This window comes from Leptopilina heterotoma, unplaced genomic scaffold (genome assembly GCF_015476425.1).
Source record: "Leptopilina heterotoma isolate Lh14 unplaced genomic scaffold, ASM1547642v1 Lhet_45, whole genome shotgun sequence".
Taxonomy (NCBI): Eukaryota; Metazoa; Arthropoda; class Insecta; order Hymenoptera; family Figitidae; genus Leptopilina; species Leptopilina heterotoma.
The window spans coordinates 633,937-659,927 of record NW_025111086.1 but is presented as its reverse complement, the minus strand read 5'-3'; the positions used below and the strand labels follow the sequence as shown (position 1 = coordinate 659,927).

General features: G+C 21.0%; 1 protein-coding gene across 4 annotated transcripts in view; it reads right to left on the bottom strand.

The window, feature by feature from the left end:
• Positions 1–25,991, bottom strand: part of LOC122507092 — a 210,791-nt gene that overhangs the window by 93,349 nt on the left and 91,451 nt on the right. For all 4 annotated transcript variants that reach the window (XM_043619609.1, XM_043619611.1, XM_043619612.1 and 1 more), the window contains exon 3: positions 1,099–1,352. In XM_043619609.1, the coding sequence (XP_043475544.1) occupies positions 1,099–1,352 (254 nt within the window). The remainder of the gene's footprint in view (positions 1–1,098; positions 1,353–25,991) is intronic.

Here is a 25,991-nt window from a genome sequence, read left to right as displayed (position 1 = left end):
ATTTTCTCATTCAGAATTGAATTTTTTTATTTAGAATTTATTTTTTCATCCAAAATCCATTTTTTTAAATTTAAAATTGAATTTTTTTATCCAAAATTCATTTTTTAAAATTTAAAATTGAAGTTTTTCATTCAAAATTGAATGTTTCCATTTAAAATTGAATTTTTCCATTCAGAATTAATATTTTCTTTTTCGAATTGAATTTTTTAGTTGAGAATTGATTTTTTCCATTCAGAATTTATTTTATAAGTAGAATTGAATTTTCCTATTTTCAATTTAATTTTCTCATTCAGAATTGAATTTTTTTTATTTAGAATTTATTTTTTCATCCAAAATCCATTTTTTAAAATTTAAAATTGAATTTTTTCATCCAAAATTCATTTTTTTAAATTTAAAATTGAAGTTTTTCATTCAAAATTGAATGTTTCCATTTAAAATTGAATTTTTCCATTCAGAATTAATATTTTCTTTTTCGAATTGAATTTTTTAATTGAGAATTGATTTTTTCCATTCAGAATTTATTTTATAAGTAGAATTGAATTTTCCTATTTTCAATTTAATTTTCTCATTCAGAATTGAATTTTTTTATTTAGAATTTATTTTTTCATCCAAAATCCATTTTTTTAAATTTAAAATTGAATTTTTTCATCCAAAATTCATTTTTTAAATTTAAAATTGAAGTTTTTCATTCAAAATTGAATGTTTCTATTTAAAATTGAATTTTTTCATTCAGAATTAATATTTTCTTTTTCGAATTGAATTTTGTTAAACTTAGAATTGAAGTTTTTTATTCGAAATTTAATGTTTCTATTTAGAATTGAATTTTATCAGTCTAAATTAAATTTTTCTTTTTAAAATTGAGTTTTTTATTTAGAAATTAGAATAAAATTACCTAGTTTATTTATAACTGATTTTTTTTGTGGAGAAATAATTTTTTTATTTAAAATTCAATTTTTTTTGATTTACAATTGGAGTTTTTAATTTAAAATTAAATTTTTCTATTGTCAATTGGATTTTTCCTATTTAGAATTGATCCCCCCCCCATAAATATAATTATTTTGATACAGAATTGAATTTTTTTTCTATTGATAAATGTACCTTTCGGGATTGTACTTTACGATGAAAACTTGCTTCCGATGTTGGTCTCGATATTTGTTGTTGTAAAAGTCCAGCAAGATCGAGATGGGTTGTCGCATCTGCTTCAACTTGTCGCAACAAATTCTCCCAAACTCGTCGCATTCCACTGGAATCTCTCGTGTCACCCGCACGATTTCGAAAATCGTCCACGAGACGACGAACGTTGGCGGAATGGGACTCCATTGCCCCGCCCAATTCTTGGGCAAATTCCGAAACTGTAAAAAAATATTTCCCTTTAATATTTCTTCTAAAAATTTCAAAAATTATTTTCAAATATTCTTCATATTATTTTCAAAAAATAATTTTAAAGTAATTTTTCAATCAATTTCGAAAAATACATTTAAAGTTTTTTTAAAAATATATTTTTCCATTTATTTTTAAATTGTTTTCCAAAAATACTTTTCAAGTTATTTTAAAAATATATTTTTCGAATTCTTTTCATAATTTTCTTTCAAATTATTTTCGAAAAATAAATTTTTTATTCTTATTTATAGGTTTTCGTATTATTCTTTTACTTCTTTTATTTATTTTTTTTAAAAACATTTTCAATTTCTGTTGGTAGGAAAGAAAAAATTAATTTATTTGGAAAAAAAGAGAAAAATTGTAGTTTCTATAAATATAACTAAAAAATTTCCTTCTTTTCTTCTGTTCTTAAATGCTTTGGAGTTGATTAATAACATAAGTTCAGAATTAGAACCCTTCCAAATTACGGCACTCAAGTGTGGCTCAAAATATAGACCGAAACCATACAATTTAGATGCTTTTGAATTGAAACCCTCAAAGAACAATGGCTCTAAAATGTACCACGATTTTTAATTAAAAAGTCGGTGTTAACGTTAAAATTATTCATATATACGGAATTAATATTATTTTTAGCAAGAAAAATAAAAACAAAATTATTTTTGAATAAAATATTAAAACACAAAACGAAAAGGAAAAATTGTAATCAAAGCAATAAGTAATTAAAATATTTCAACAAAAGTAAAAAACTGAAAAAAGAAATACTATTGTATTTCTTTTTTCAGTTTTTTACTATGAATCGTAAAATACTGAAAAATAATTATATTATTGCAATAAAAATAATGGGTAATTATTTATTTATTTTTTATTTATTTAATTGTTTATTTTAATAAAATTTTAATAAGTAATTATTTTTACTATAATTAATAATTGTAACACTTTTATCAAAGTTTGCGTAAATAAATAATAAAAAAAAAAAATTTTCAAAGTTTCCATAAATAAAAAAAGAAAAATAATTTTGCAAAACTTGAATTGAAAATAAATAATTATATTTAATATTTATTTTAGTTAATAATTGCAACAGTTTTATCAAAATTTGCATAAATAATTAATAATAAAAAATAATTTTTTAAAATTATTGTTAATAATTGTTACTTTTATCAAAATTATTCAAATTAATAGTCAGTAAAAAAATAATTTCACAAAATTTCCATAAATAAATAATAATAAAAAATTATTTTGCAAAATTTTATAATTGAAAATAAGTACCTATTTAAATTTACTACCGATAGTTAATAATTATAACAATTTTATCAAAGTTTACATAAAAAAAAAATAGGTCAAGGAAATAATTTTGCAAAATTTCCATAACAAAATAGTAAAAAAAATCGATTTTGCAAAATTTGAATTTTTTTTAATTATACCTTTAATGTACATTATAATAATTGTAAGTTTTCCTTTCCGTTAGCAAATTATCTGCATTCAAAAAAAACTCGTTTTATTCACTTCACAAAATTGACAAAAATTCCATTCCATATTTTTTATTTTCCTGACTTTTTCCTAATTTTCATGAAAAATATCTACATTTTTCTTATCCTGCTAATAAATTGAATTCCTGCAACGAATTTTATTATTCATGAAAGAATTTAAAATATATATAAAAAATAATTTATTTTAGCGAAGAATTTTATAAAAATTTTTAAATAATTCATTTCTTTCGAATAATTTTAAACAAATTCTAATTTAAATAATTGAATTGATGAAAATTTGTATTATTCATGAAAAGAATTGAATTCATACGAAAATTTTTACAAACCATTTTTTAAATAATTAAATTCTGTTTGGAAATTTTATGAAAATAGTAAATATTGAAAATCATTGAATTGCGAAAAGTTTTTAGATAATTAAATTTTACAAAGAATTCTATTGAAAAATTGGTCAATAATTGAATTTCTGTGGGAAATTTTATTACATTTTTTTAAAATAATTGAATTCCTAAAAAACATTTTACTATTTATGAAAATAATTGAATTCTTGCGAACGATTTATTAGAAATTTTTAAAATAATTGAATTTCCAAGAAGAAATTTATTACTTTTAAAAATAATTGAATTATTGCTAGGAATTACTTTTAAAAATAATTGAATTATTGCTAGGAATTTTATTATAATTCTCAAAAGTAATTGAATTATTGCGGAAAAGTTTATTAAAATGTTTAAAAAGAATTGAATTTCTGTGAAAAAATTTTATTATTTTCGAAAGTAATTGAATTCTTCATAAGAATTTTATAAACATTAGTATTAGTATTTCTTTAAAAATTACTCAAATTTTTGAATTGAAATAATAAAATAATTAATAAATAGATATTATTTTTTCTTAACAATAAAGAACTTTTTCAAAATTATTTTCATCATTTCAAATCAATTATTATTTTCTACAATTTTTAATTTTTCTAATGAAAATAATTGAATTCCTTTGAAAAAAATTTTATTATTTATAAAAATAATTGAATTATTGCGAAGGAGTTTATAAAAAATTTCTAAATAATTGAATTCCTGAGAAATTATTATTATTTATGAAAATAATTAAATGTTTTCCATTGGGAATTTAAAATTGATTTGAAAATGGAAAATAATTGAACTTTGTGGAAGAGTTTTTTTTTATTTATAAAGATAATTGAGATTTTGACAAGAATTTTTTTTTTTTAATTTGAAAGATAATTGAATTTTATGAGAAGAATGTTCATCACTCTTGAAAATAATTGAATTTCTGCAATTATTTGTAATTTTTCCAAAAAATGGATTTTTTTTAGTAAATACCAAAAAAAAAAAATCCATTTTCAATAATTTTGAATTACAAATTTTTAAATTCTATTATTTTTAAATTTGCTAAGTTTATTTTAATTCCTCATCCATTTTGAATGAAACAGAAAGAATATTTTTTGCTACATTTTTTTTTTTTTTGTTCTAAACCTAAAATAAAAAAGTGAAACGATAATTTTTAATAAATGTCCATAAACGAAAGGATGATTGGCATGAAAATATATCTGCGAGTAAAATAAAGTTTAATCGTGATGGGAAAAAAGGTAGAATACACTTCTCTCTCTCTCTCTCTCTCAGAGAGAGTGAGACTTGTGTGTAATATCTTGTCGAGAAAACCTGTCCGTATAATAAATAAATGTCCGAAGAGCGCTTTTCTGATATCGGTCTTCTTGGGGTGACATTTGACCCGTTGGCAAACTTTGAAATCGAGCGAAATTGACATCGAGTAAACGCTGTGAACTACCTATATACTATTACGCCACCTATCGATCTGTTTTACAAAACATTAAACTGAGTTTATTTTTTTTTCTTTCACGTTCAAACTATAAGTACTCTCTAAATCAGAATCAGCGAAAACTCACTGATTCTCAGCGAATAGTCGCTAATTCAAATAGCTATAAGTATGCCACTGAGAATCAGCGAATAGTCGCTGGTCCAATCAGCGGTTACGTATTATCGAATATGGCAGCTGTATTAATTTTCTTTTCAATCAATTTATAACCAACAATTATAAAATTTTGCAATAATATGTGTCTAAAATGTTTACGGGTATATGATTTATTATTTTTTATTATACTTAAAACACTAATATTTTTGTGAATTTAGAGTTAGATTTTCATTATAAATTTATTTTTCCAATTCAAGGAAAACCACTTGAAAATTTATTAAATTCACCACCGAAACCACAGAAAATATGCTCACTTTAATGTTTACTTTAATCACTAATCACTAATTTCATCCAATTTAAATTAATTTGTCACTAATGTAAAAAAAAACATTCCGCGCAATGTGCCACATTTGCATAGAAATGACGCTACGAGTATTTTACACTTCTGCGCACACGCAGAGTTTACTGATTGCTTCAGTGACATCCACTGATCTTCAGTAAATTCCACTATTTTTCAGTGAAAACTTCGTTCACTGGTTAAAACAGCGCTTTTTTCGCTGATTCAGATTTAGAGAGTACATATATTTATATTGGCAAATTGCGATTTGAATTTATAATTTTATGATTTATAAATTTTTTTTAAATCATAAATTTGCAAATCTATCACTTATGAATTTATAATTAGAAATCTATAAATTAGTGAATTTTTAATTTTTAAAATCTATAATTGTTCATGAATTCATAAAATCTAGAATTATTATTTACGAATTTATAAAATCTATAATTATTTATGAATATTTATAATTTTCAGACAATTATTTCGTTAATGCGAATTAATTAACACACAAATAACGAGTTTGGTATATTAATTGGAAAATTTCCTTTGAAAAACTAATTTTCATTATTTAAATCTTTAAATAATTTGTTTAAATAAAAATTTGTTTCGTTGGAATATAAAAAATTTAGCTAATTGACTAAAAGACAAATATCACACTCGCACTAATTAGGGATGTAAATTAAATTCTCACAAGTGCTATATTAATAGCTTATTAGGGAAACTTGTCAACATAAACTTCGCGTAGTTCTCATTGAACGAAGTATCAAGGACAAAGTTGAATACACTTATTAGACATAAAAGTTTCTGAACTCTGGCAGACTTAGTTATAATGTATACATATAGATATCGACTTTCTTATTATATATTATTTCAGTCTTATTTGTGTAGAATTTTTCTATAACAATAAAAATAGTCTAATTTTAATTTTATACCAAAGAAGAAGAAAATTTTAAAACTTGTTATCTATTTTTCCACCAAAAGCCAATTATTTTTTAGAATTTTTGAAAATTTCAGTAAATTATTTAAAATAGAAATTCAATTTGTGTCAATTAATAGCTACACATAAATTTTTATCTAATTTATATAAAAAATTTAAAATTAAAAAATTTTAATTAATTGTCTATTTAATTTTTAAATAATATAATTTTGCATTTGAAATAAATTTTAAATTTAAAATTAAATAATTTTAATTAAATGTCTATTCAATTTTTAAATAATATAATTTTGCATTTGAAATAAATTTAAAATTTAAAATTTAAAATTTAAAATTTAAAAATTTTAATTAAATGTCTATTTAATTTTTAAATAGCATAATTTTTTATTTGAAATAAATTTTTTTTTTCCCTTTTACAAAAGTCGATTTTAATCATTAAGAAAGTGGAACCACCACAAGAAAATCGATCTCCAACTTTATATATATCTAGCTATACACTATGATTAGAAATTATCTCGTTATCAAGCTACGCAATTACGCTCACCTTCTTTGATCCACATTCTCATTTTTCCAGAGTGTATCGTCTCGCGCTCACCTTGAAATCACACGCTGTTGAATTTCCATTTCGTGCGCGCAAAACGACAAAATTACCGCTCTCAATTTATTTGCTAAACACCAACGCAAATACTCTCTTCTCGCAGCATTTAAAATGTACGGAAGGTTAAAAAAAAATTCCCTTATCGTTATAATGTTGTAGAAAAGAAAAAAAATTCAGAGGGTAAAAAAAATAGACTGACTTTCTTTCAAGTGAGAGAAGTGGTTTGGACAAATATTTTTTTTTAATGGGAGAGAGAGAATCCTTCTTCTCCATAAAGGGGGAAAATTTAATTCTCACAAATTAACACAATTACATGCAACTTCGAGAGATGAAATAATTTTCACTTCGTTAAATTGATGATTCACTTATTATAATTTTGTTAATTATGAATTATAAAACAAAAATTTAGGGGGAAATTTTCTCCAGTTTTTCAATTTTCTTTCTGTTTTTTTTCTGTTAAGTACAGTTTGCGAACACAAATTTTAAAATGAGAAAAAATTTATTATTTAAATAAAAATATTGTTAATTCGATATTTAAATATTCTACACGCTAATTAGACATAACTTTCGCTAATTAGATAAACATGATTTTCTTTAATTAGAAATAAAAATTTTTTTCGCTAATCGAAAATAAACATTATTTTCGCTAAAATCGGAAATAAATATTTTCGCTAATTAGAAATAAATAAATTATTTTCACTAATCTGAAATAAATATTATTTTTTGTCAATTAAGAATAAATTTTATTTAGCAATAAACATTAACAACTTGTAATAATAATAATAATAATAATAAAATAATAAATTATTAATAATTATTTACGTTCCTTTTTTATTTAAAAATGTTTCCTAATACAATTTTTATAATATAATTAATATTGTTATTAAATTATGAATGTAATAAAATTACTATTGCAACAAAATTTCTATTATAATAAAATTATTTTTGTAAATTTTTTTATTAAAATATTTTTTCGTTGCAATTATTTTTATCATAAAATCACTAAAGTAATCAAATTATTTTGTAGTTTTTATACTAAAAAAATTTTTCCAATACAATTATTTTTATAATAAAATTATAAATTACTGTTGTAATAAAATTATTACTATACCTAATAAAATGATTGCAACAAAATTATTATATTTGCAAAGTTACTATTATAATAAAAATACTTTTATGATAAAAATACATTCGTATTAAAAATAATTTCCTAATAACAATACTTTCAAAATAAAACTACTTTCTGAATAAAAATACTTTTATATTAAAAATATTTTCCTAACAATACTTTCAAAATAAAAATATTTTCCTAACAGTACTTTCAAAATAAAAATAGTTTTATAATAAAAATATTTTCCTAAAAACAATTCGTTTATAATAAAAATACATTTATAATAAAAATACTTTTGTAATAAAAATACTTTCCTAATAAAAATACTTTTATAATAAAAATACTTTCACAATAAAAATCCTATTTAAAATAAAATTATTTTCCCAATAATAAATAATTAGATTTTGTAAAAAGAAAAAAAGAATAGAATTATCTAATAGTACCAATAGAATTATCTAATTACTTAAAAGTATTAAAAACTTGTAAAAATAAAAGAAAAAAAAATCGTTAAATCAATTTAGTGTAAAATATTATTAAATCGAAATAGCTACTTAAATATATTTGATTTTTGTCAACTAAAATGCGCCTTTAATCCACTTTGTAAATACTTGGAAAAACACTGTATAAGGTTTCCGGTGAGTTTATTCTTAAATTTAAGATGTACATGTAAAAAGCTTTTTGACTTTAATACTTGAGGAATTTCAAAGTTTTCTATTTCTAGCAATTCTAATTTCAAAGGCTTTAAGTTCCAAGTTTTATAAGACTGTCTAAAGCTTCGAATAGCTAAGCTCTTTAAATTTAAGAAAAAACACATTTTTCTAAATTCGACCAATTTTTTTTTTTTTGACTTCGTGCGAAAAGGGAGAAAACATTCTTTTTTATCCAAACAAATAAGAACATTTTTGGGGAAAAAAAGTAATTTAGAAAAAAAATTATAATTTTTTTTTTAATTCTATTTGAATTTCAATTCTTTTTGAACTTTAATTCTTTGTGGATTTCATTTCTTTCTGGATTTCAATTCTTTCTGAATTTTAATTTATTTAAAAATTTAATTCTTTCTAAACTTTATTATTATTTCAATTTCAATTCGGTTTAAATTTCAATTCTTTTTGAACTTTAATTCTTAGATTTTCAATTCTATTTGTAGTTCAATTCTTTTCTATTTTTTATTCTTATTTAATTTTAATTCTTTTTAAATTTAAATTCTATTTGAGTTTTAATTCTTTTTGAATTTTAATTTCTTTTGGACTTTTTTTTTTTTTTTTTTTCTGTCTAAACTTCAATTCTTTTTCAATTTCAATTCTTTCTGAAGTTCGTTACTTTACGATTTTAAATTCTCTTTCAATTTTTAATTTTCAATTTCCAATTTTCAATTATTTTTTTATTTTTTTGAAGTTTGATTTGTTTTTCTTTTTCAATTCTTTTTAAATTTGATTCTTTTCTACTTTTTTATTGCAATTTAATTTTAATTCTTTTTAAATTTAATCCTATTTGAGTTTTAATTCTTTTTGAATTTTAATTCCTTTCGGACTTTAATTCTGTCTAAGCTTCATTTCTTTTTCAATTTCAATTATGTCTAAAGTTCGTTACTTTACGATTTTTAATTCTTTTTCAATTTTCAGTTTTCAATTATTTTTTTTTATTTTTAATTCTTTCTGAATTTTAATTCTTTTTGAACTTTAATTCTTTCTAAACTTGATTATTTTTTTGAATTTTAATTCTGTTTGAAGTTGGTTCTTTTCAAGTTTTAATTTTTTTAAAATTGCAATTATTTTCAACTTCTTCATCTCCTTGAAGAAAAAAATCATTATTATTATTATTATTATTATAAAAAATTATATTATTATTGTGAAAAATTAAAAATAAATTACTACTAAATAAATTTTTTTGTTTTTCAAATTTTCTAAACCGAAGAATTCAGTTGAAATTTAAAAAGCATCATAATTACTTTCCTTTGAGAGATTAATTATATCATGAAAATAGAAATTCAAAGGGTTAATTTTTCTACTTTTAAAGATAAGAGAAATTGTAAAGTTTGAAACAAATTTTTTTTTTCAAATTTAGTTCCTTTGCATAATTTATAATCTCTTATGCCTCTTTTCTATTGGGCGCATTATTCAAAGTAGGGAATAATTAAAAAAAGCTCTTATCTGTTAATAATATTTTTTCAGAATATTTGAATTTATTATTTCTACTTTGTTCGGTTTTTTTCTTTCTTTTTCTTTTCCCTCCTTTTCTCTTTTTCTTTCTTTTTCCATTTTTTCTTTCTTTCCTTTTTCTCTTGTTTCTCCTTTTTTTCTTCTTTTCTCTTTTTCTTTCTTTCTTTTTCTCTTTTTTTCTTTCCTTTATTATTTTTTTCTCTTTTTTCTTTTTTTTATTATTTTTTTCTCTTTTTTTCTTTTTTTATTAATTTTTTCTCTTTTTTCTCTTATTTTTATTTTTTTCTTCGTTTCTTTATTGAAAAATGACTTATTATAGTACAAAAAGGGAAGAAGAAAAGTAAACACACACACATACATATTTTGAAGGGACTTGAAAAATAATTAGGCTCAAAATTTGAATATCCACAATAATAATGGATCTTATCGAGGAAATTTCAAGCGCCACAAAATCGTTTGTAACTCGAGTATAAAGCGCTTATCGACTAGATCAAAGCAAACCTTTGGTGCCAATGTCAAGTAAAGTGATCAATATGTAATGTTAGGCTAATAGCCAATTTCCTGAAATGCTTCAACTATGCACAATAAAATACGAGAACTTATGCCAAGTTTGTTAGGTCGAAGATCTTTTCACATTTACATTTCATTCGACGAAAAAAAAATGTACATACATATACTTACACAACGAGCGAATAGTTTTTAAAACGAAAAAAAATAAAATTCAATGGAAAATTATTTAAGTCTGACAAGATTTTATTTTAATTAGATATTTTATTTTAATTATTATTAATTTAATTTGTTACTTAATTAATAATTATTTCAAGTACCAATTTATTAATTATTAGTAATTATATTATTTTCTAATTTATTCATTATTAGTAATTGTATTAATTACTAATTTATGAATTAATTAGTAATTATATTAATTACTAATTAATGAATTAATTAGTAATTATATTAATTACTAATTTATTAATTAAACACTAATCGTATTAATTGCTAATTTATCAATATTATTTATTATTATTATTTTCCGTGATTAAATGAAAATATTATTTTCACTAATTAACATAATTTTTTTCTATTTTTCAAATATTCGAAAAAATAATTAATTAATTAATTAGCGTTAATCATTTATGTATAACGATTATGCGGAATTTTATGAGATGGACTTGAGTAAAAACTTTTAGGATTACGTCGCGAATTTCTGTTATAGTCGTCGTTCTTTTGTATGTATTTCCACGATAGCGGATAAAAAGAGGGTTTTGGAGGAGGGAAAAGACAGATGATGGAAATGCTCAGAAAAGGACAGATTTTTTTTTTTTTTTTTTTTGGAAGAGGAAACTTTTACCAAGTTAGTGGTTGAAAAGAAACTTTATGTAACTTTTAAAAGTACGACATGAGTTTAAATTAGCAAATGGAATTAAATGTAAATTAAATTAAATGTGAAAGAAAGGTGATTAATAAGAAATATTTTCTCTGGGAGAAAATAATAGAAATTAAATGAAGAGAATTGTTTTGATATAATGGAATATTAAATTTTATTACAATTTTTTATTGTTTTTAATTTTTTTAATTTTAATTCTTTTTTGAATAATATTCTTTTTAAACTTCATTTCTTTTCGATTTTTAATTCTATTTGAATTTTAATTCTTTTTGAATTTTAATTACTTCTAAATTTCAATTATTTTTCAATTTCAATTTTGTCTGTAGTTCGATTCTATTCGATTTTCAATTCTATTTGAAGTTCAATTTTTTTTTATTTTTTATTATTTAATTTTAATTTTTTTTAAATTTAAATTCTATTTGAGTTTCAATTCTTTTTCAATTTAAATTCCTTTTGGACTTCAATTCTTTTTCAATTTCAATTCTGTTTGAAGTTCGTTACTTTACGATTTTTAATTCTTTTTCAATTTTTAATTTTTAATTTTTAATTTTTAATTTTCAATAATTTTTTTATTTTTGTTTGAAGATTGATTTGTTTTTCTTTTTCAATTCTGTCTGAAGTTCGTTACTTTACGATTTTTAATTCTTTTTGAATTTTTAATTTTCAATTTCAAATTTTTAATTTTCAATTATTTTTTTATTTTTGTTTGAAGATTGATTTGTTTTTCTTTTTCTTTTTCAATTCTTTTTAAATTTGATTCTTTTCGATTTTTTTATTTTTTTAATTTCAGAGCTTTTTGAACTTTAATTCTTTCTAAATTCGTTCGTTCGTTACTTTGCGATTTTTAATTTTTTTTTTAATTTTCAATTATTTTTTTATTTTTGTTAAAAGTTTGATTTGTTTTTCATTTTCAATTTTTTTTAAATTTGATTTTTGTCAATTTTTTTATTTTTATTTTTTATTAAATTTCAGTGCTTTTTGAGCTTTAATTATTTCTAAATTTCAATTTTTAATTTCACTTGTGTTTCGAGTTCGATAGTTTCTAAATTTCAATTCTTTTTGAATCTCAATTCTTTTGGAATTTTAATTCTTTCCAAACATTAATTCATTACGATTGTCAATTCTTTTTGAAGTTCAATTCATTTTGAAGTTCGATTTTTTTCGCGATTTTCAATTTTTTTAAATTTATTTCATTTTATTTAGAAAATAATTTATATCCATCCGTGTATTGTTAATTAATAATATATATTCGATTCAAGGAAGAAATAATTAAATGAAACAATATTTTCAATGAAAATATTGTTTCATTTAATTATTTCTTCCTTGAATCGAATATATATTATTAATTATTTCATTTTAATTGCATTGTTGATAATTAATTATCAATTAAATTTATATGGAAGTATAAATTTTATATTTCCAAAAAAATAGACAATTATTGTTTTCTGCTAAATTATCATAATACCAAATTTTTCTTTCTTTCTATTTTAACGATGAGAGATCAAATTTATTCCTCATAAAATGAGAAATTTCCATATTTGAATTTCACTGAGAAAAAAAAATTGTTCGGAAAATTGCATTAAGACTGTTTTCAAACATGAAAAAAAATGTAATTAATTGTAATTGGAAATTGTCGAAGTAAATTTTTTTCTTTACAATTCGAGAAAATATATTTTTCTTGGATAAGACGATATATTTCTTTTAATAAATAAATAATTCCTAATTAGTAAAATTTCTAATTATTTTAATATTTTAAAATTTAAATAAATTAAAAAATTAATTTTTTTTAAACAACTTTTTCGCAAAAAAAAAATCGATTTGTTTGTTATTTATTTAAAAAAAGAAATTTTCTCTGGTTTAAAAAATTTTTTTTAAGAAAAAGTTTTTAAATTCTTTGAAGAATATTATACATTTTTAGTGAATTAAATTTTTGTACTTTTCTTTAATTCGAAAAAATCGTTTTACAAATAAAAAACTGTAAAACAAAAGGTTTTGTTTCAATTGTATTAGTTCAAATTTTAGAATTGTTTTTTCAATTTTTTTTTTATTTACATTTTTTTAACTTGTTTTTCCAGTTATTTTTTTTGTTTGTCTTTACATTTTTTTCATTTGTTTTTCCAGTTACTATTATTTGTTTGTTTTTATAATTTTTTTATTTCTTTTTCCAATTATTATTTTTTGTTTGTTTTTATAATTTTTTTATTTCTTTTGAATTATATGAAATGATAGAAAAAGACAATTTTCTTTTTCAAGTTTTTTTCTATTTGTACTTACATTATTTTTATTTGTTTTTCCCAGTTATTTTTTTTTTTGGTTTGTTTTTACATTTTTTTTCATTTTTTTTCCCAATTATTATTTTCATTTATTTTTACAATGTTTTTTTTTACATTTCTTCTAAAATTGAAAAGTTTGAAAAAAATAATTTTGAATTATTGTTTCTGAAATAAATATAGAATTTCTCTCGACCACTTGTAAGTATTAATTTGTAGAGCTCTCCTAATTTTTGAGAAAAAATTTCTTCATTGTTTAGGTACATTGTATATATACAATATATATGCTCTCGCGTGTAAACTAGTTTAGAAACTTTTCAAGCACTAAACTTGAAAATAATAATTGTTGTACTTGAATGAATGCCAAAGTCTACTCGATCGTCGAGAGCATCCAACACTTATCAGCAGCTAAGGAAATTATAAAGTAATTGTTGAGAGAGTAATTTTATTGCCTTATTATACTTCAAAGTCTCATGAATGATGGTATATATATATATATATATTCCTTTTTGAACCCGGAGTAAAAAAAGGGTTTCAAAAGAATATAAAGAAAAAGTAGAATGAGAAAATTCAGAGAAGCTCTAAAAACGGGGATTTTTTATCTTTCTCTCTTTTTTTTGAAATTGTAATTCTGTCACTGCAAATCAAGTACCTATAATGTGATTCTTTCAAAGGGAATTTTTCACATTTTAATTTTTTATTCTTTGTAATTTTTTTAACATTTCGTTTTAACATTTCTTTTTTTTTTTTATTCAAACACCTAATTTTTTAAAAGTATTTTTTGTGAATTTCTTTTTTTTCTTTTTAATTTAAATACCTAATTTTAATTAACATATTTTTCTATTGAAAATATTTAATTCTTTTCTTCTGAATTTCAAACATTAAATTTCATGTCCTTAAAGTTCTAAACTTTCGATATTTTTATTACTTCTTTTAATATTGAATTTTTTTTACAAAATATTTTCTTTTTTTTTGAAAAATAATTTTTAACCATAAATTAATATTCACTTACAATTAATTTTCATTTCCGTCTAATAATTTTTCTAGAATATTGGAGCAAAAAAAATATTTCGTTTCATTATTTTTAAAGTTTCAAACGTTCAATCGAATGACAATATATTTTTGATACTTCTTTTATTTTTGTATTTTATATTTTATCCTAAAATTTTTTTCGTTTAAAAAAATTTATTTGGTAAATAAATATTAAATTTATATTATTTTCCATTTTAGTATAAAATTTTTCGAAAATATATTTAAATAGAAAGCAAATTTGGTTCATTATAGAAGATTAGAAGGTCGAAAACTTTAGTGATATTTTGTAATTTTTTTTCTTTTCTTTTATTTATTTTTTGTTCAAAATTTCAGGAAAATTTAATTTCTTTCCTTTTTTAATTAAAATTCTAGATTTTTTTTTAAATTAAATTTTTTTTTGTTGAATTTGATGAAACACTGATTTGAATCATATAATTTCTTGTTTTTGAATATGTAATATTAAACTTGTATAGAATGGAAATTTAATTTTCAATAAGTATTATTCGGCCCTCGTGATAAAATACAAAATGAGAACACATCACTTTTTCAATTTGTATCTCATGCCTATTTACACACATATTGACAAAATGTGAAATCATTGTGTAAATTGAATAGGAAATTAAATTAGTTCGAGCAACGTGTTTCTTTCAATGCGCGAAAATTACGAAACAGGAAAATCATTGCTTTGGTCACTAAAATGAAATTTAAAGCAATACCAAACAAATCGATAGGAATGCAATTAGGTCACTTTGAATTTTAATTTTCAATGATTCATTTTTATTTTTCTTCTTTTCTTTTTCAATGCAAACAATTTTTTTTTCATCCTCTCTTTCAATGTAGTTTACAAAAAAAAAATTTTTTCTTGACTTTTTAAAATTTTTTCTGTATTAAAATAAAAGGTGACGTTTCTCAATATATTTTCTGCTTTTTAAAAAAAATTTCCAAAAAAAAAATTTATTTAATTCAAATAATTACTTGTTTATTATAAAATAAATATTTACTTGAATCAAAAAATTTTTGATTTAACTCAATTAAATAGTATTTCATTCAAATAAATTAAATTATTGTTTCGAATACAATTTATTTAATATAAATAAAATCCTTAGTTAATTAATTAATTAAATTAAATCATTTCGAATAATAAATTCCTTTCCTTTAATTCTAAATAAAATTTATTTGATTCAAATAAATATTTATTTGATAATAGACAAGTAATCAGTTATTTGAGTAAAATAAATTTTGTTGACAGTGTAATTAATTAATTTCATTAATTATTTATTAATTATTTATTTTATTAATAATTCACTAGTATATAGATATTTATTATTTGATATTGTATCAATTAACATTATTCGCTAATTGCTATATTATATTATTACGTATTAATTAGCAATTAGTTGCTTGATGGAACCAAAATTTAATTTTATATAATATTTATAATTCGTGAAATTAATTCAATTTAAATTAGAGTTGAATTGGAATTTATTCGGTAAACATGATTTAATTGTATGTATTCAATGTCGGGGAGTAAATTTACGTATATATTGTATATATATATATAATGCAAAATATATATTAGCAATGTATATATGTACAGACCTGTACCTTAAGACGAATGACTAAGCTCTCATCAAACTTGAAACCGAGTTTACTCTCTGCGGCAAGTTTAGTCAAATATTTTAATTTCCTTATCATCAAATATATATAGTCATCTTATTTACACCCCGATTCAATACAAATTTCCAGTTTCATGATCTTTAATCACTTTCAGTCTTAAATTAATTATTTAATTTCAACTTTAAAAAAAATTTTTTTTTTCATTTACTGTAATAATAATAATAATAATAAATTATCAATCAATTTCAAGCAATAAGCAAATAATTTGCATTTCTAATTAGGAATTATTTTTTAATATTTCCAATATTTTCACCAAATTTCAATTATTTACTTTTTTATTCTATGGAATTTGAATTTCGCGCCGAAAACTTCGGGGTTTATCCGTCCAGATGGCATGAAGTCTCTCTCGCAATCGAGGTGAATTACGTCTCGAATTTAAGTATAACAGGACGCTTCAAATTCTTATTAAAATTTATATTATCAATGTAAATAATAAATAATTACTATGTTAATAATAAATTGTGGTAATAAAAATAAATAAATAATGTTTAATTAATAGTGATAGTAATTATTAGTAATTAATAGTAATGGTAATTAATTCTAATTAATAGTGATAGTAATTATTAGTAATTAATAGTAATGGTAATTAATTCTAATTAATAGTGATAGTAATTAATAGTAATAGTACGGGACTCAGTGATAGTAATTGTAATAGTTGATAATAGTAATAATAATAATAAAAATTAACAAATAAAAAATAAAATATTAAAAAAATAATTATCGAAAGATATTAATTACAACATCCGAATTTATATGACGAAAAAATTATAGTAGATTGGAAATAAAAAAATGGTACATAAAAATTTTTACTCATCGACTATAATAATGAAAATGCAGCGCTGTAATAATAAACCTTTCGTAATTTCAATAATGCGATAATCACCTTCATTAATCTAAAATAATAATTTCACTGGAGACATATTTAGTAAAAGTGTATTAATTAGATTACATATCAGAATCGATATGGAAGTGGGACATGTGTCTTATCCGTATATATATCTAACTTTGACCTATTACACAAAAATCTTACTTTTGCATATTAAATGAGAGGCGCTCTTATAAGCATTAAAGGTGGTGAGTTGAGATTTTTCCTCCATTTCACTTTTTTTTTCTTCGACTTTTAACTCGAATTAACTTTACTTCTTCTATATTTACACTGTTGCATTCTCAATTTTAATTTCTCAACAGTATTTATAAGTGAACTAATTTCTGCATTTAATTAATTGATATTTTTAGAATATTATTTATTATTATTATTAATAATAAATAAATATTAATATTATTATTTATTATTATTAATTATTACTACTAATAATAATACTATTATTATTCACTATTATTACTACTGTCATTATTAATTAGAATTAATTTCTATCACTATTAATATTAATTAAAATTAATTTAAATTACTGTTAATTACTATCACTATTAATTATTATAATTCATCACTATTATAGTTAATTAGAATTATTTACTATTACTATAATTACCAACACTATTTTTAGAATTAAAAGCAAATTCCTATTGATTACTGTAAATTACTAACACTGAATTAAAATTAATAACTATATTACTATTAAATTTTTATTTCTTTTACATACAACCTTCGATGAAATTAACGATTAAATATAAAATATAAAAAGATTATTTTTTTAAAAAATATTTTTTTTGACAATGAAAATTCTAATTGATAGTAATAGTTAATAACAGTAATGATGCGTGCTTTATTGAAGAATGCAAAATCAGAATAAACTTGGGATACATAATTTTTTCAAAAATTTATTAGGTTTCATTTTTAGTGGTATTCAAGAGAAAGAAATGTAGTGTGAGTTTCATCATTACTGCGGTGCATTGGTATATATCGAGTGGTTTTTTTTTAACGAGAGGGTCATAAAAATGTGGACATATCCCTCTTGATCTGAAAAGGTATACGTATATATACCTATATAGATTCGTATGTGAGTGATGAAAGAGGATATTTGCTCAACGCACATTTTGCGAGCTTAGTGGTTACAAATTTCCGTCGTAAAATTATATTTTCCAATGGGATAAAAAAAAAGAAAAAAGAATTTCGATAACTATTTTTAGGTACTCGTATATAATCGAAAAAAAGCATTAAATCCAGTTAACGATCGGTTTAGAGAAAAGAAAAATTTCTTTTTTTAGAGTTCCTTTTTAAAATTAAAATGGTTATTTTGTTATTCACTGGTAAATTACTACTACACTGTAAAAAATTTAGGGAGTTAACGGACTCGGGAGTTGGGAGTTAAATTTTTCGAGTTAAAAATCAACTCCAAAAGAGAGTTAATTTCTAACTCCCTTCATTCAACACCCGCGCGAGTTATTTTTTCCATGGGGAGTTAGCATTTGGGTGTTAAATTTTAACTCTCTTTATTTAACTCCCCTGGCATTAACTCTCCAATGGGTGCGACTTTTATAAAATCCCCTGGGGAGTTAAAATTTAACTCCCTTTTTTTTACAGTGTACTGGTTCTAGTAAAGCTACAATACTACTGCTCCTGATAAGTAGTGTAAAAATTAATATAGTCAGACGTCATTAACTAAACTTTTAAATAAATAACACACTTTTATAGAAGAGTAACTTTTAAGTAGTACAAGTTTTATTATAGTCAGACGCCATAGATTTATAACTAAAAGAGTAAATTATTCTTAGAGCAAACATTAAGTAGTATAAATAGATATTTAGTCAGACACTATAAAACAGTTAAATAAGAGATTAAATTTTTAACTAGAGTAGATAAATTTTTTAAAGTATATTTTTAATTTTAGTAATTTATGATTTTGGTTTTTAAGTAGAACAACTCCATATCTAGTCAGACACCATGTAATAATTAAATAAGAGATTAAATTTTTAACTAGAGTAGGTAAATTGTTGAAGTATTTTGAAAATTTTAAGTAGTACAAGTTTATAGTCTGTCACGTCACCATAGAATAAATGAGATTTTTAAGTAGAGTAGCAATTAAGTAGTGGGACATTCAATAAAGTCAGACGCCATAATTTAAAAAATTGAATAATTTTTCTTGAGCAGTGTAAACCTTTAATTTATACAATTTTTTATTTAGTCACAAAGACAATAAAATAGATTAAAAAGGGATTAATTTTAATAATTATCTTTCAAGTAGTACAAGTTTATATTTAGTCAGACACTATGGAATAAATAAGAAAAAACTTTATTTATTTCCTAGAGCAGACAAAGTATAAAATTTTATTAAATATGGAAAATTTCCTCTCTTTGCAAGTAGAACAACTTTTTAAGTAGTACAGGTTTTTATGTGGTCAGACGCTGTAGATATTTCAATTATTTTTAAATTATTCATAACTTGAATTATTTTCAATTGAAGTAAAAATTTGGAAAGTGATACAATTTAATATCAAGTCAGACATGAAGAAATAGTCCTAAGAAGAGGATTAATAAAGTTGAGTAAATTGAAAAAAAGTAAATAGTAGAAGTAAATAAAATACTCTCTATTATTAATAATCATTACAACTTTTCTTAAAAAAGGGAAATCTAATTTTTTTACTCATTTTTATTCATTGCCACTGAATTACAATTAAAAAATTATTCGCAATTCTAGATTATGGCGTCTGACTGTATTAAATGTCGCACTACTGAAATGTTTAATTTTAAAAATCTAATGCTTTATTTAATTAACTATTTCAATGGTGTCTGACTAATTGTCGAGTTATACTACTTAAGGTTTACCCTAATTGAGAATAATTTACTTCCTGAGTCATAAATCTATGACGTCTGACTATATCAAGAGTTGCGCTACTTAAATGTTACCCAACTTCAAAAATCATTTATTTCATGGTGTCGGGAGTAAATATAAAGTTTGTTCTACTTAAAAATTTTAATTTACTTTAAAAATTTACGTACTATAGGCAAAAAAAATGTAATGCATTTTTAACTGTTGCATACGGTGTCTGACTAAATACAAACCTATACTACTTAACGTTTTGTCTAATTATGAATAAACTATCCCCTTAGTAAAAAAAAATCCATGGTGTCTGATTATATTAAATTTTGTACTAGTGAAATGTTACACTACTTAAAAAATTTTTTTTTATTCAATTGTGTTCGACTAAATATAATGTTGTTCTACTTACAAATTTTAATTTACTTCTAAACTTTACTAATTGTAATAAGGAATTAAATTAAAATGCGACTAAATTAAAATTTGACTAAATATTGAGTTATACTTCTGAACGCTATTGAGAATAATTATTATGAAAAAATAATATAAAAAAAATTTATTTAAATATAACAAAATTAAGATTTAGAAAAACAATAAATTAAAGATTGTAATAATGTTAAAAATATTTTGTAATATTAAACATAATTACAAACTAAAATATTTACAAAACACTTTGAAAATTTATAATAGTACATAATTAGCATTATTGATTCAAAATTTTACCGGTGATATTACAAAATCATTAATTTAAATGAAACTTTTTTTTTCTTTTTTTGATGTCTTTAAAAGTTGCGGTGTTTCTTTGGAAAACTTTCTAGTTTGAAGTTTAAACGGTTTTTAAAAGTTTTAATAGAGTTTCGCGTGGGGCATTGAAAGAATTGCGCAAAAAAATCATGTTATACCTGTTAGCGTGATGGGAAAGTTTCAATTTTTTACGAAGAAAAAAAAATTTTTATTTAATGAATAAACAAAAAATTAATGAAATAGAATAAATCTTTTTTAACTAAAAAAGTATTTTTATTATTTATTTTATTTATTTTTTTTTTAAATTTAACATTTATTAATAGAAACTTCTACTTTACAAATAAAAGAAAAATAATTATGACGCGCTTCGAATCAAAAAGGCGGGGTTTAAGTTTTTAAAAAATCGGTTGAATATATAAATAGTTTTTCGTAAAACGAAAAAAAATGTCTTTTCTCAAATTATAATTTTGATGGAGAAAAATTTAATTAACGAAATTCTTGTGATTTTCATGTGTCCATTTGAGCTAATTAAGAAATCAGGTTGTTATGTGCATTCGTCATGTCTCTTGTGAACTTCTCATGAACTCTTGACAAAATGACCTTCATTAGTCTTGAATCTCATATCTTTGTGAATAGCATGTATAATACGTGAATGCTCTACTATCTCTTCCATTTTGGAGGGTTAACGAGGTGCAGTATGTGAGCAAGAGAGAGAGAGAGAGAGAGAGAGAGAGAGAGAGATTCTGTCTAAATTGAACATGCACGTCTTATCAATCTCTGTTGTGGTTGATTGCCTGCTCGAAAAGTAATGATATTTCCCACACCGAGCATGTATGTACATCTCAATATATATATTTTGATATCTAGTCATTAAAATTCGCCTCATGCAGAAGGTGCAAACGGAAAAGTTAAATTTGCGATGTGCCCTTGTTGATTATCCCTGATTCAGTCAACAGAACCAATCTCTTCGACACGACTGATTTCCCCAGTCCCGATATACATACTATATTATCCAATATGCGCTCAGTTAATTTTCAACCTAATTAGTGTAAACCTCAAATTTACACCCAATAACAAACATCTTCGTGTCACGCTTTATTAAATTTTTACTACTCTTCTAGATTTTTTTTTTAACTTTTCGAAAAAGGAGCAAAAAGAAATTGGGTCAAATTTGAAACCTTACCAAAGTATTTTTTCCTTTTTTGATTTTGTATTTTAGTTTCGTTGAACGATAGAATAATTTTTACTGAAGTATTTTAATTTTATTTCGTATTTTTCTTTACAGTAGGCTTCGCATTCTTCTCCTAAAACCTACTCTTTACTACTTTTTTACGTTATGCTACTATTTGGGTACTTTTTTTTAGCTGAGCTACTAAAAGCTACTATTTCTGTTTTTTTTAGAATTTCCACTACTTTAAATTCGCTAATACTAGAAATCAAAAAACTATTCTTGAAAATTATAATAAAATTCTTTAAAACGATTCAATTATTTTAAAAAAAAGGTTCGAAATTCAATTATTTTAAAAAAATGTTCGAAATTCAATTATTTTCAATATTTAGTATTTTCATAAAATTTTGCAAAAGAATTAAATTATTTTTAAAAAAATTGATAAAATTTATCTAGAATTCAATTATTTTCCTAAATAATAAAATTTCCATAGAAATTCAATTAATTTATAATAGTATTTTTAAAAAAATTTCGAAAAAATCAATTATTTAACAAAGTTTTTGTACAATTCTTCATAATAATTCAATTACTTTCGCTAATAATAACATTTTTTATGAAAATTTATTTTATTTTTTTTATTTTTTTTATTTTATTATTTATTGCATTAGAATAAAATTCTTTGCAAAATTAAATTTTTTTCATAAATAACAATATTCATCACCAGAATTCAATTATTTTTAAAAGTTAAAAAAATTTCTTCTCGGAAATTCAATTATTTTAAAAAAAAATTTAATAAAATGCCACACAGACATTCAATTATTCTTAAAAATTTTAATAGAATTCTTTGTAAAATTTAATTATTTTAAAAAACTTATCGCAATTCAATAATTCTTAATATCTACTATTTTTGTAAAATTTCTAAACAGAATTAAATTATTTAAAAAATTTTTTGTAAAAATCCTCGTAAGAATTCAATTATTTATTATTTTTTCATGAGTAATAAAAATTTCTCGGGAAGTCAATTATTTAAATTGGAATTTGTATAAAAATAAGTCGAAAGAAATCAATTATTTAAAAATTGTTATAAAATTCTTTACAAGAATTAAAAAAATTAAAATTAAAATAATTTTCTCTTCCCTTTCCTTGAAAAATTTTCCTATTTATCTATTTAGAAGAAAAATATATCTGACAATATATATATATATATATATATATATATATAATAAAAAGAAATTTAAAAAATTATTAATTATTAATTTTTTTTATTTGTAAAATAAAATTTTTTTCTTTCTTAGAAAAATTTTTCAATTTCTTTAGAAGAAAAAAAAATTATCCCTCAATACATATAGAAGAGAAATTGTTTTCAATATTGTGCAATAACCACAACGTCATGTTCGTGGTTGTGGGTTCATTCCTGTTAAATTGTAATTGATTCAGTGAAAGCAATTTCTATATTATTATATATTTAAAAACAGCCTTTAAATATTTTATGATATTTTACACTTTCTATAAATATATATATATATATATATATATATATATATATATATATATATATATATATATATATATAGTTTCCCGCAGTCTTTTGAATGTGATTGATCGATAATTTTATCAAGCGCAATTTTATAGAGAGAGAGAGAGAGAAAGAAAGAAAAGGAGAGTTTTGAAAAAATAAAAAAAAAATGGTAAATTAGGAAAATTTGAAAAAGATAAGAGTCTATAATAAAAAAAGAGGATAAAAATATAAAATAGAAATTATTTTACGTGATCAAATAGTATAAAAGGGAGAAAGAGTGGACTTTTATAATTGGATAGATATGATCATCGAGAAAAACTTCCCCCTGTACGAAAATAAATAAATAAATTTTTATCGTATTTTTAACATATTATTGGATCGATTCCCTAAGATGGAGTATTTTTTATTCTATTTTTTTATATTTAAATTACTTATTATATTTTTTCTTATTTCATTATTTTCTTTATTTACATTTTTTTTGTTTATTTATTATATTTTTTCTATTTTTTGTTTATAAATTTAAAAAATTTCTTTCTTTGTAAGGCCTTTTCTTATTGTTTGTTAACTCATATTTTTTATAATTTTTTACTTCCATTACTTATTATATTTTTTATTATCTTTTACTTCCATTACTTATTATATTGTTCATTTTCGTTATTTATTAAATTTTTTTCTTGTTTATTTATCACCTATGTTTTTATTGTATTTATTTATTACTTACTTATTTATTATTTTCTATTTTTTGTTTATTTATTTAATAAATTTATCTCTTTGTAGCACCTTTTTTATTGTTTGTTTACTCATATTTTATTATTTTCTACTTCCACTACTTACTATATTTTTCATCTTCGTTATTTATTAAATTTTTTATTTTGTTTCTTTATTATTTTTTTATTTTATTTATTTATTACAATTTTATTTTATTTATTTATTACATTTTTATTTTGTTTATTTATTACATTTTTATTTTGTTTACTTATTTTATTTTTATTTTGTTTATTTATTACATTTTTATTTTGTTTACTTATTTTATTTTTATTTTGTTTATTTATTTCATTTTTTATTTTGTTATTTATATCAGTTTACATTTTTGTTAATCTATTACCTTTTTTTTTATTTTCTATTTATTTTTTTATTATATTTCTTTCTTTCTAAACTTTTTTTTTATTGATTGTTTGTTTGTTTCTAAATTGTCTTGTTTTTTATATACGTGGCTTACTATATTCTTTATCATACTGTTTTGTTTATTTACTATATTTTCTAGTTTGGGTATTAATTACATTTTTATTTGTTTACTAATCGTATTTTTATAATTGTTTATTAATCGTATTTTCATTTGTTTATTGATCGTATTTTCATTTGTTTACTAATTAAATTTTTATTTGTTTATTAATCACATTTTCATTTTGTTTATTTACTATGTTTTTAAGTTTATTTGTTAAATTACAGTTTTTCTATTTTTTATTCACTTATTTATTATATTTATTTATTTGTTTATAATTTATATTTAACAAAAAAATTGCTATATCAATATTTAGAAATAATTTTATTATTATTTAATTTAGTTAATACTTTTATTAATTTTCTTTATTACTTTTTTTATTTTAATTAAATTTAATTATTTTTACTTGATTAATTTTATTTGATTAAATTTTATTTATTGAATTAAATAAAAATATTTAATTAAAATAAATTCCATTTATTTTAATTGAAATTAATTCAATTAAAATAAATGGAATTTATTTTAATTGAAATTAATTACATTGGTCTTTGTTATTAATTTAATTATTATAATTAAATTTAATTTTCTTAACTTTTATCTTGATTTAAATTTTTGTCTTGTTTACACTTGTGTTAAAATTCAATAATAATATTATAAATTATTAAAAGTTATATTAAAAACATATTTCTTTGAATTAGTGTTTCAGAAATTGACTTTTTGGAAAACATTTTTTTTTTTTTTTTTTTGAAATTGTATTTCAAAAAGTACCTAATTTTTTTATAGAATAAAAGATTTTCTTTTCATTTACTCAAATATAAATCGTTTTTAACGGAGATAAAAATCTTTTAGGAAAAGCAATTCAGACTTGTCCTGATCGAATCTAAAGGTTTTGTCGGGGGAAACGGGAAACAAGAAAATCTACTAAATATTTCAAAGCGCAGTCTCCCCTCCATTGCCCTTCTCGTTGAATTCTTATTTACTTGCGAATTTCCTCGGATTGTTAATACTTCATGAACACGGGGATATTTTTCTTTCTTTCTATTTTTTCTTTTTTTTTTTCTTTATTATTTATTTATTTATTTATTTTTTCTTTTATCAATGTTTTGGCTCTCAGAAACCATTGATACTATTTGAGAGTGTGTGTGTGTGTGTGGCTTTTTTCCAATAACAAGTTCCTTTCTTCGTAGCAGAGAACACTATCAAAATTCTACAATAGCTTTCACACGCTGTTTAGCAACAGTTTTTTTTCTCTCTCTCTCTCCTCTCCTTTTTTCCATTTCAATTCAACATAAAGATCACGTACACTGATGAA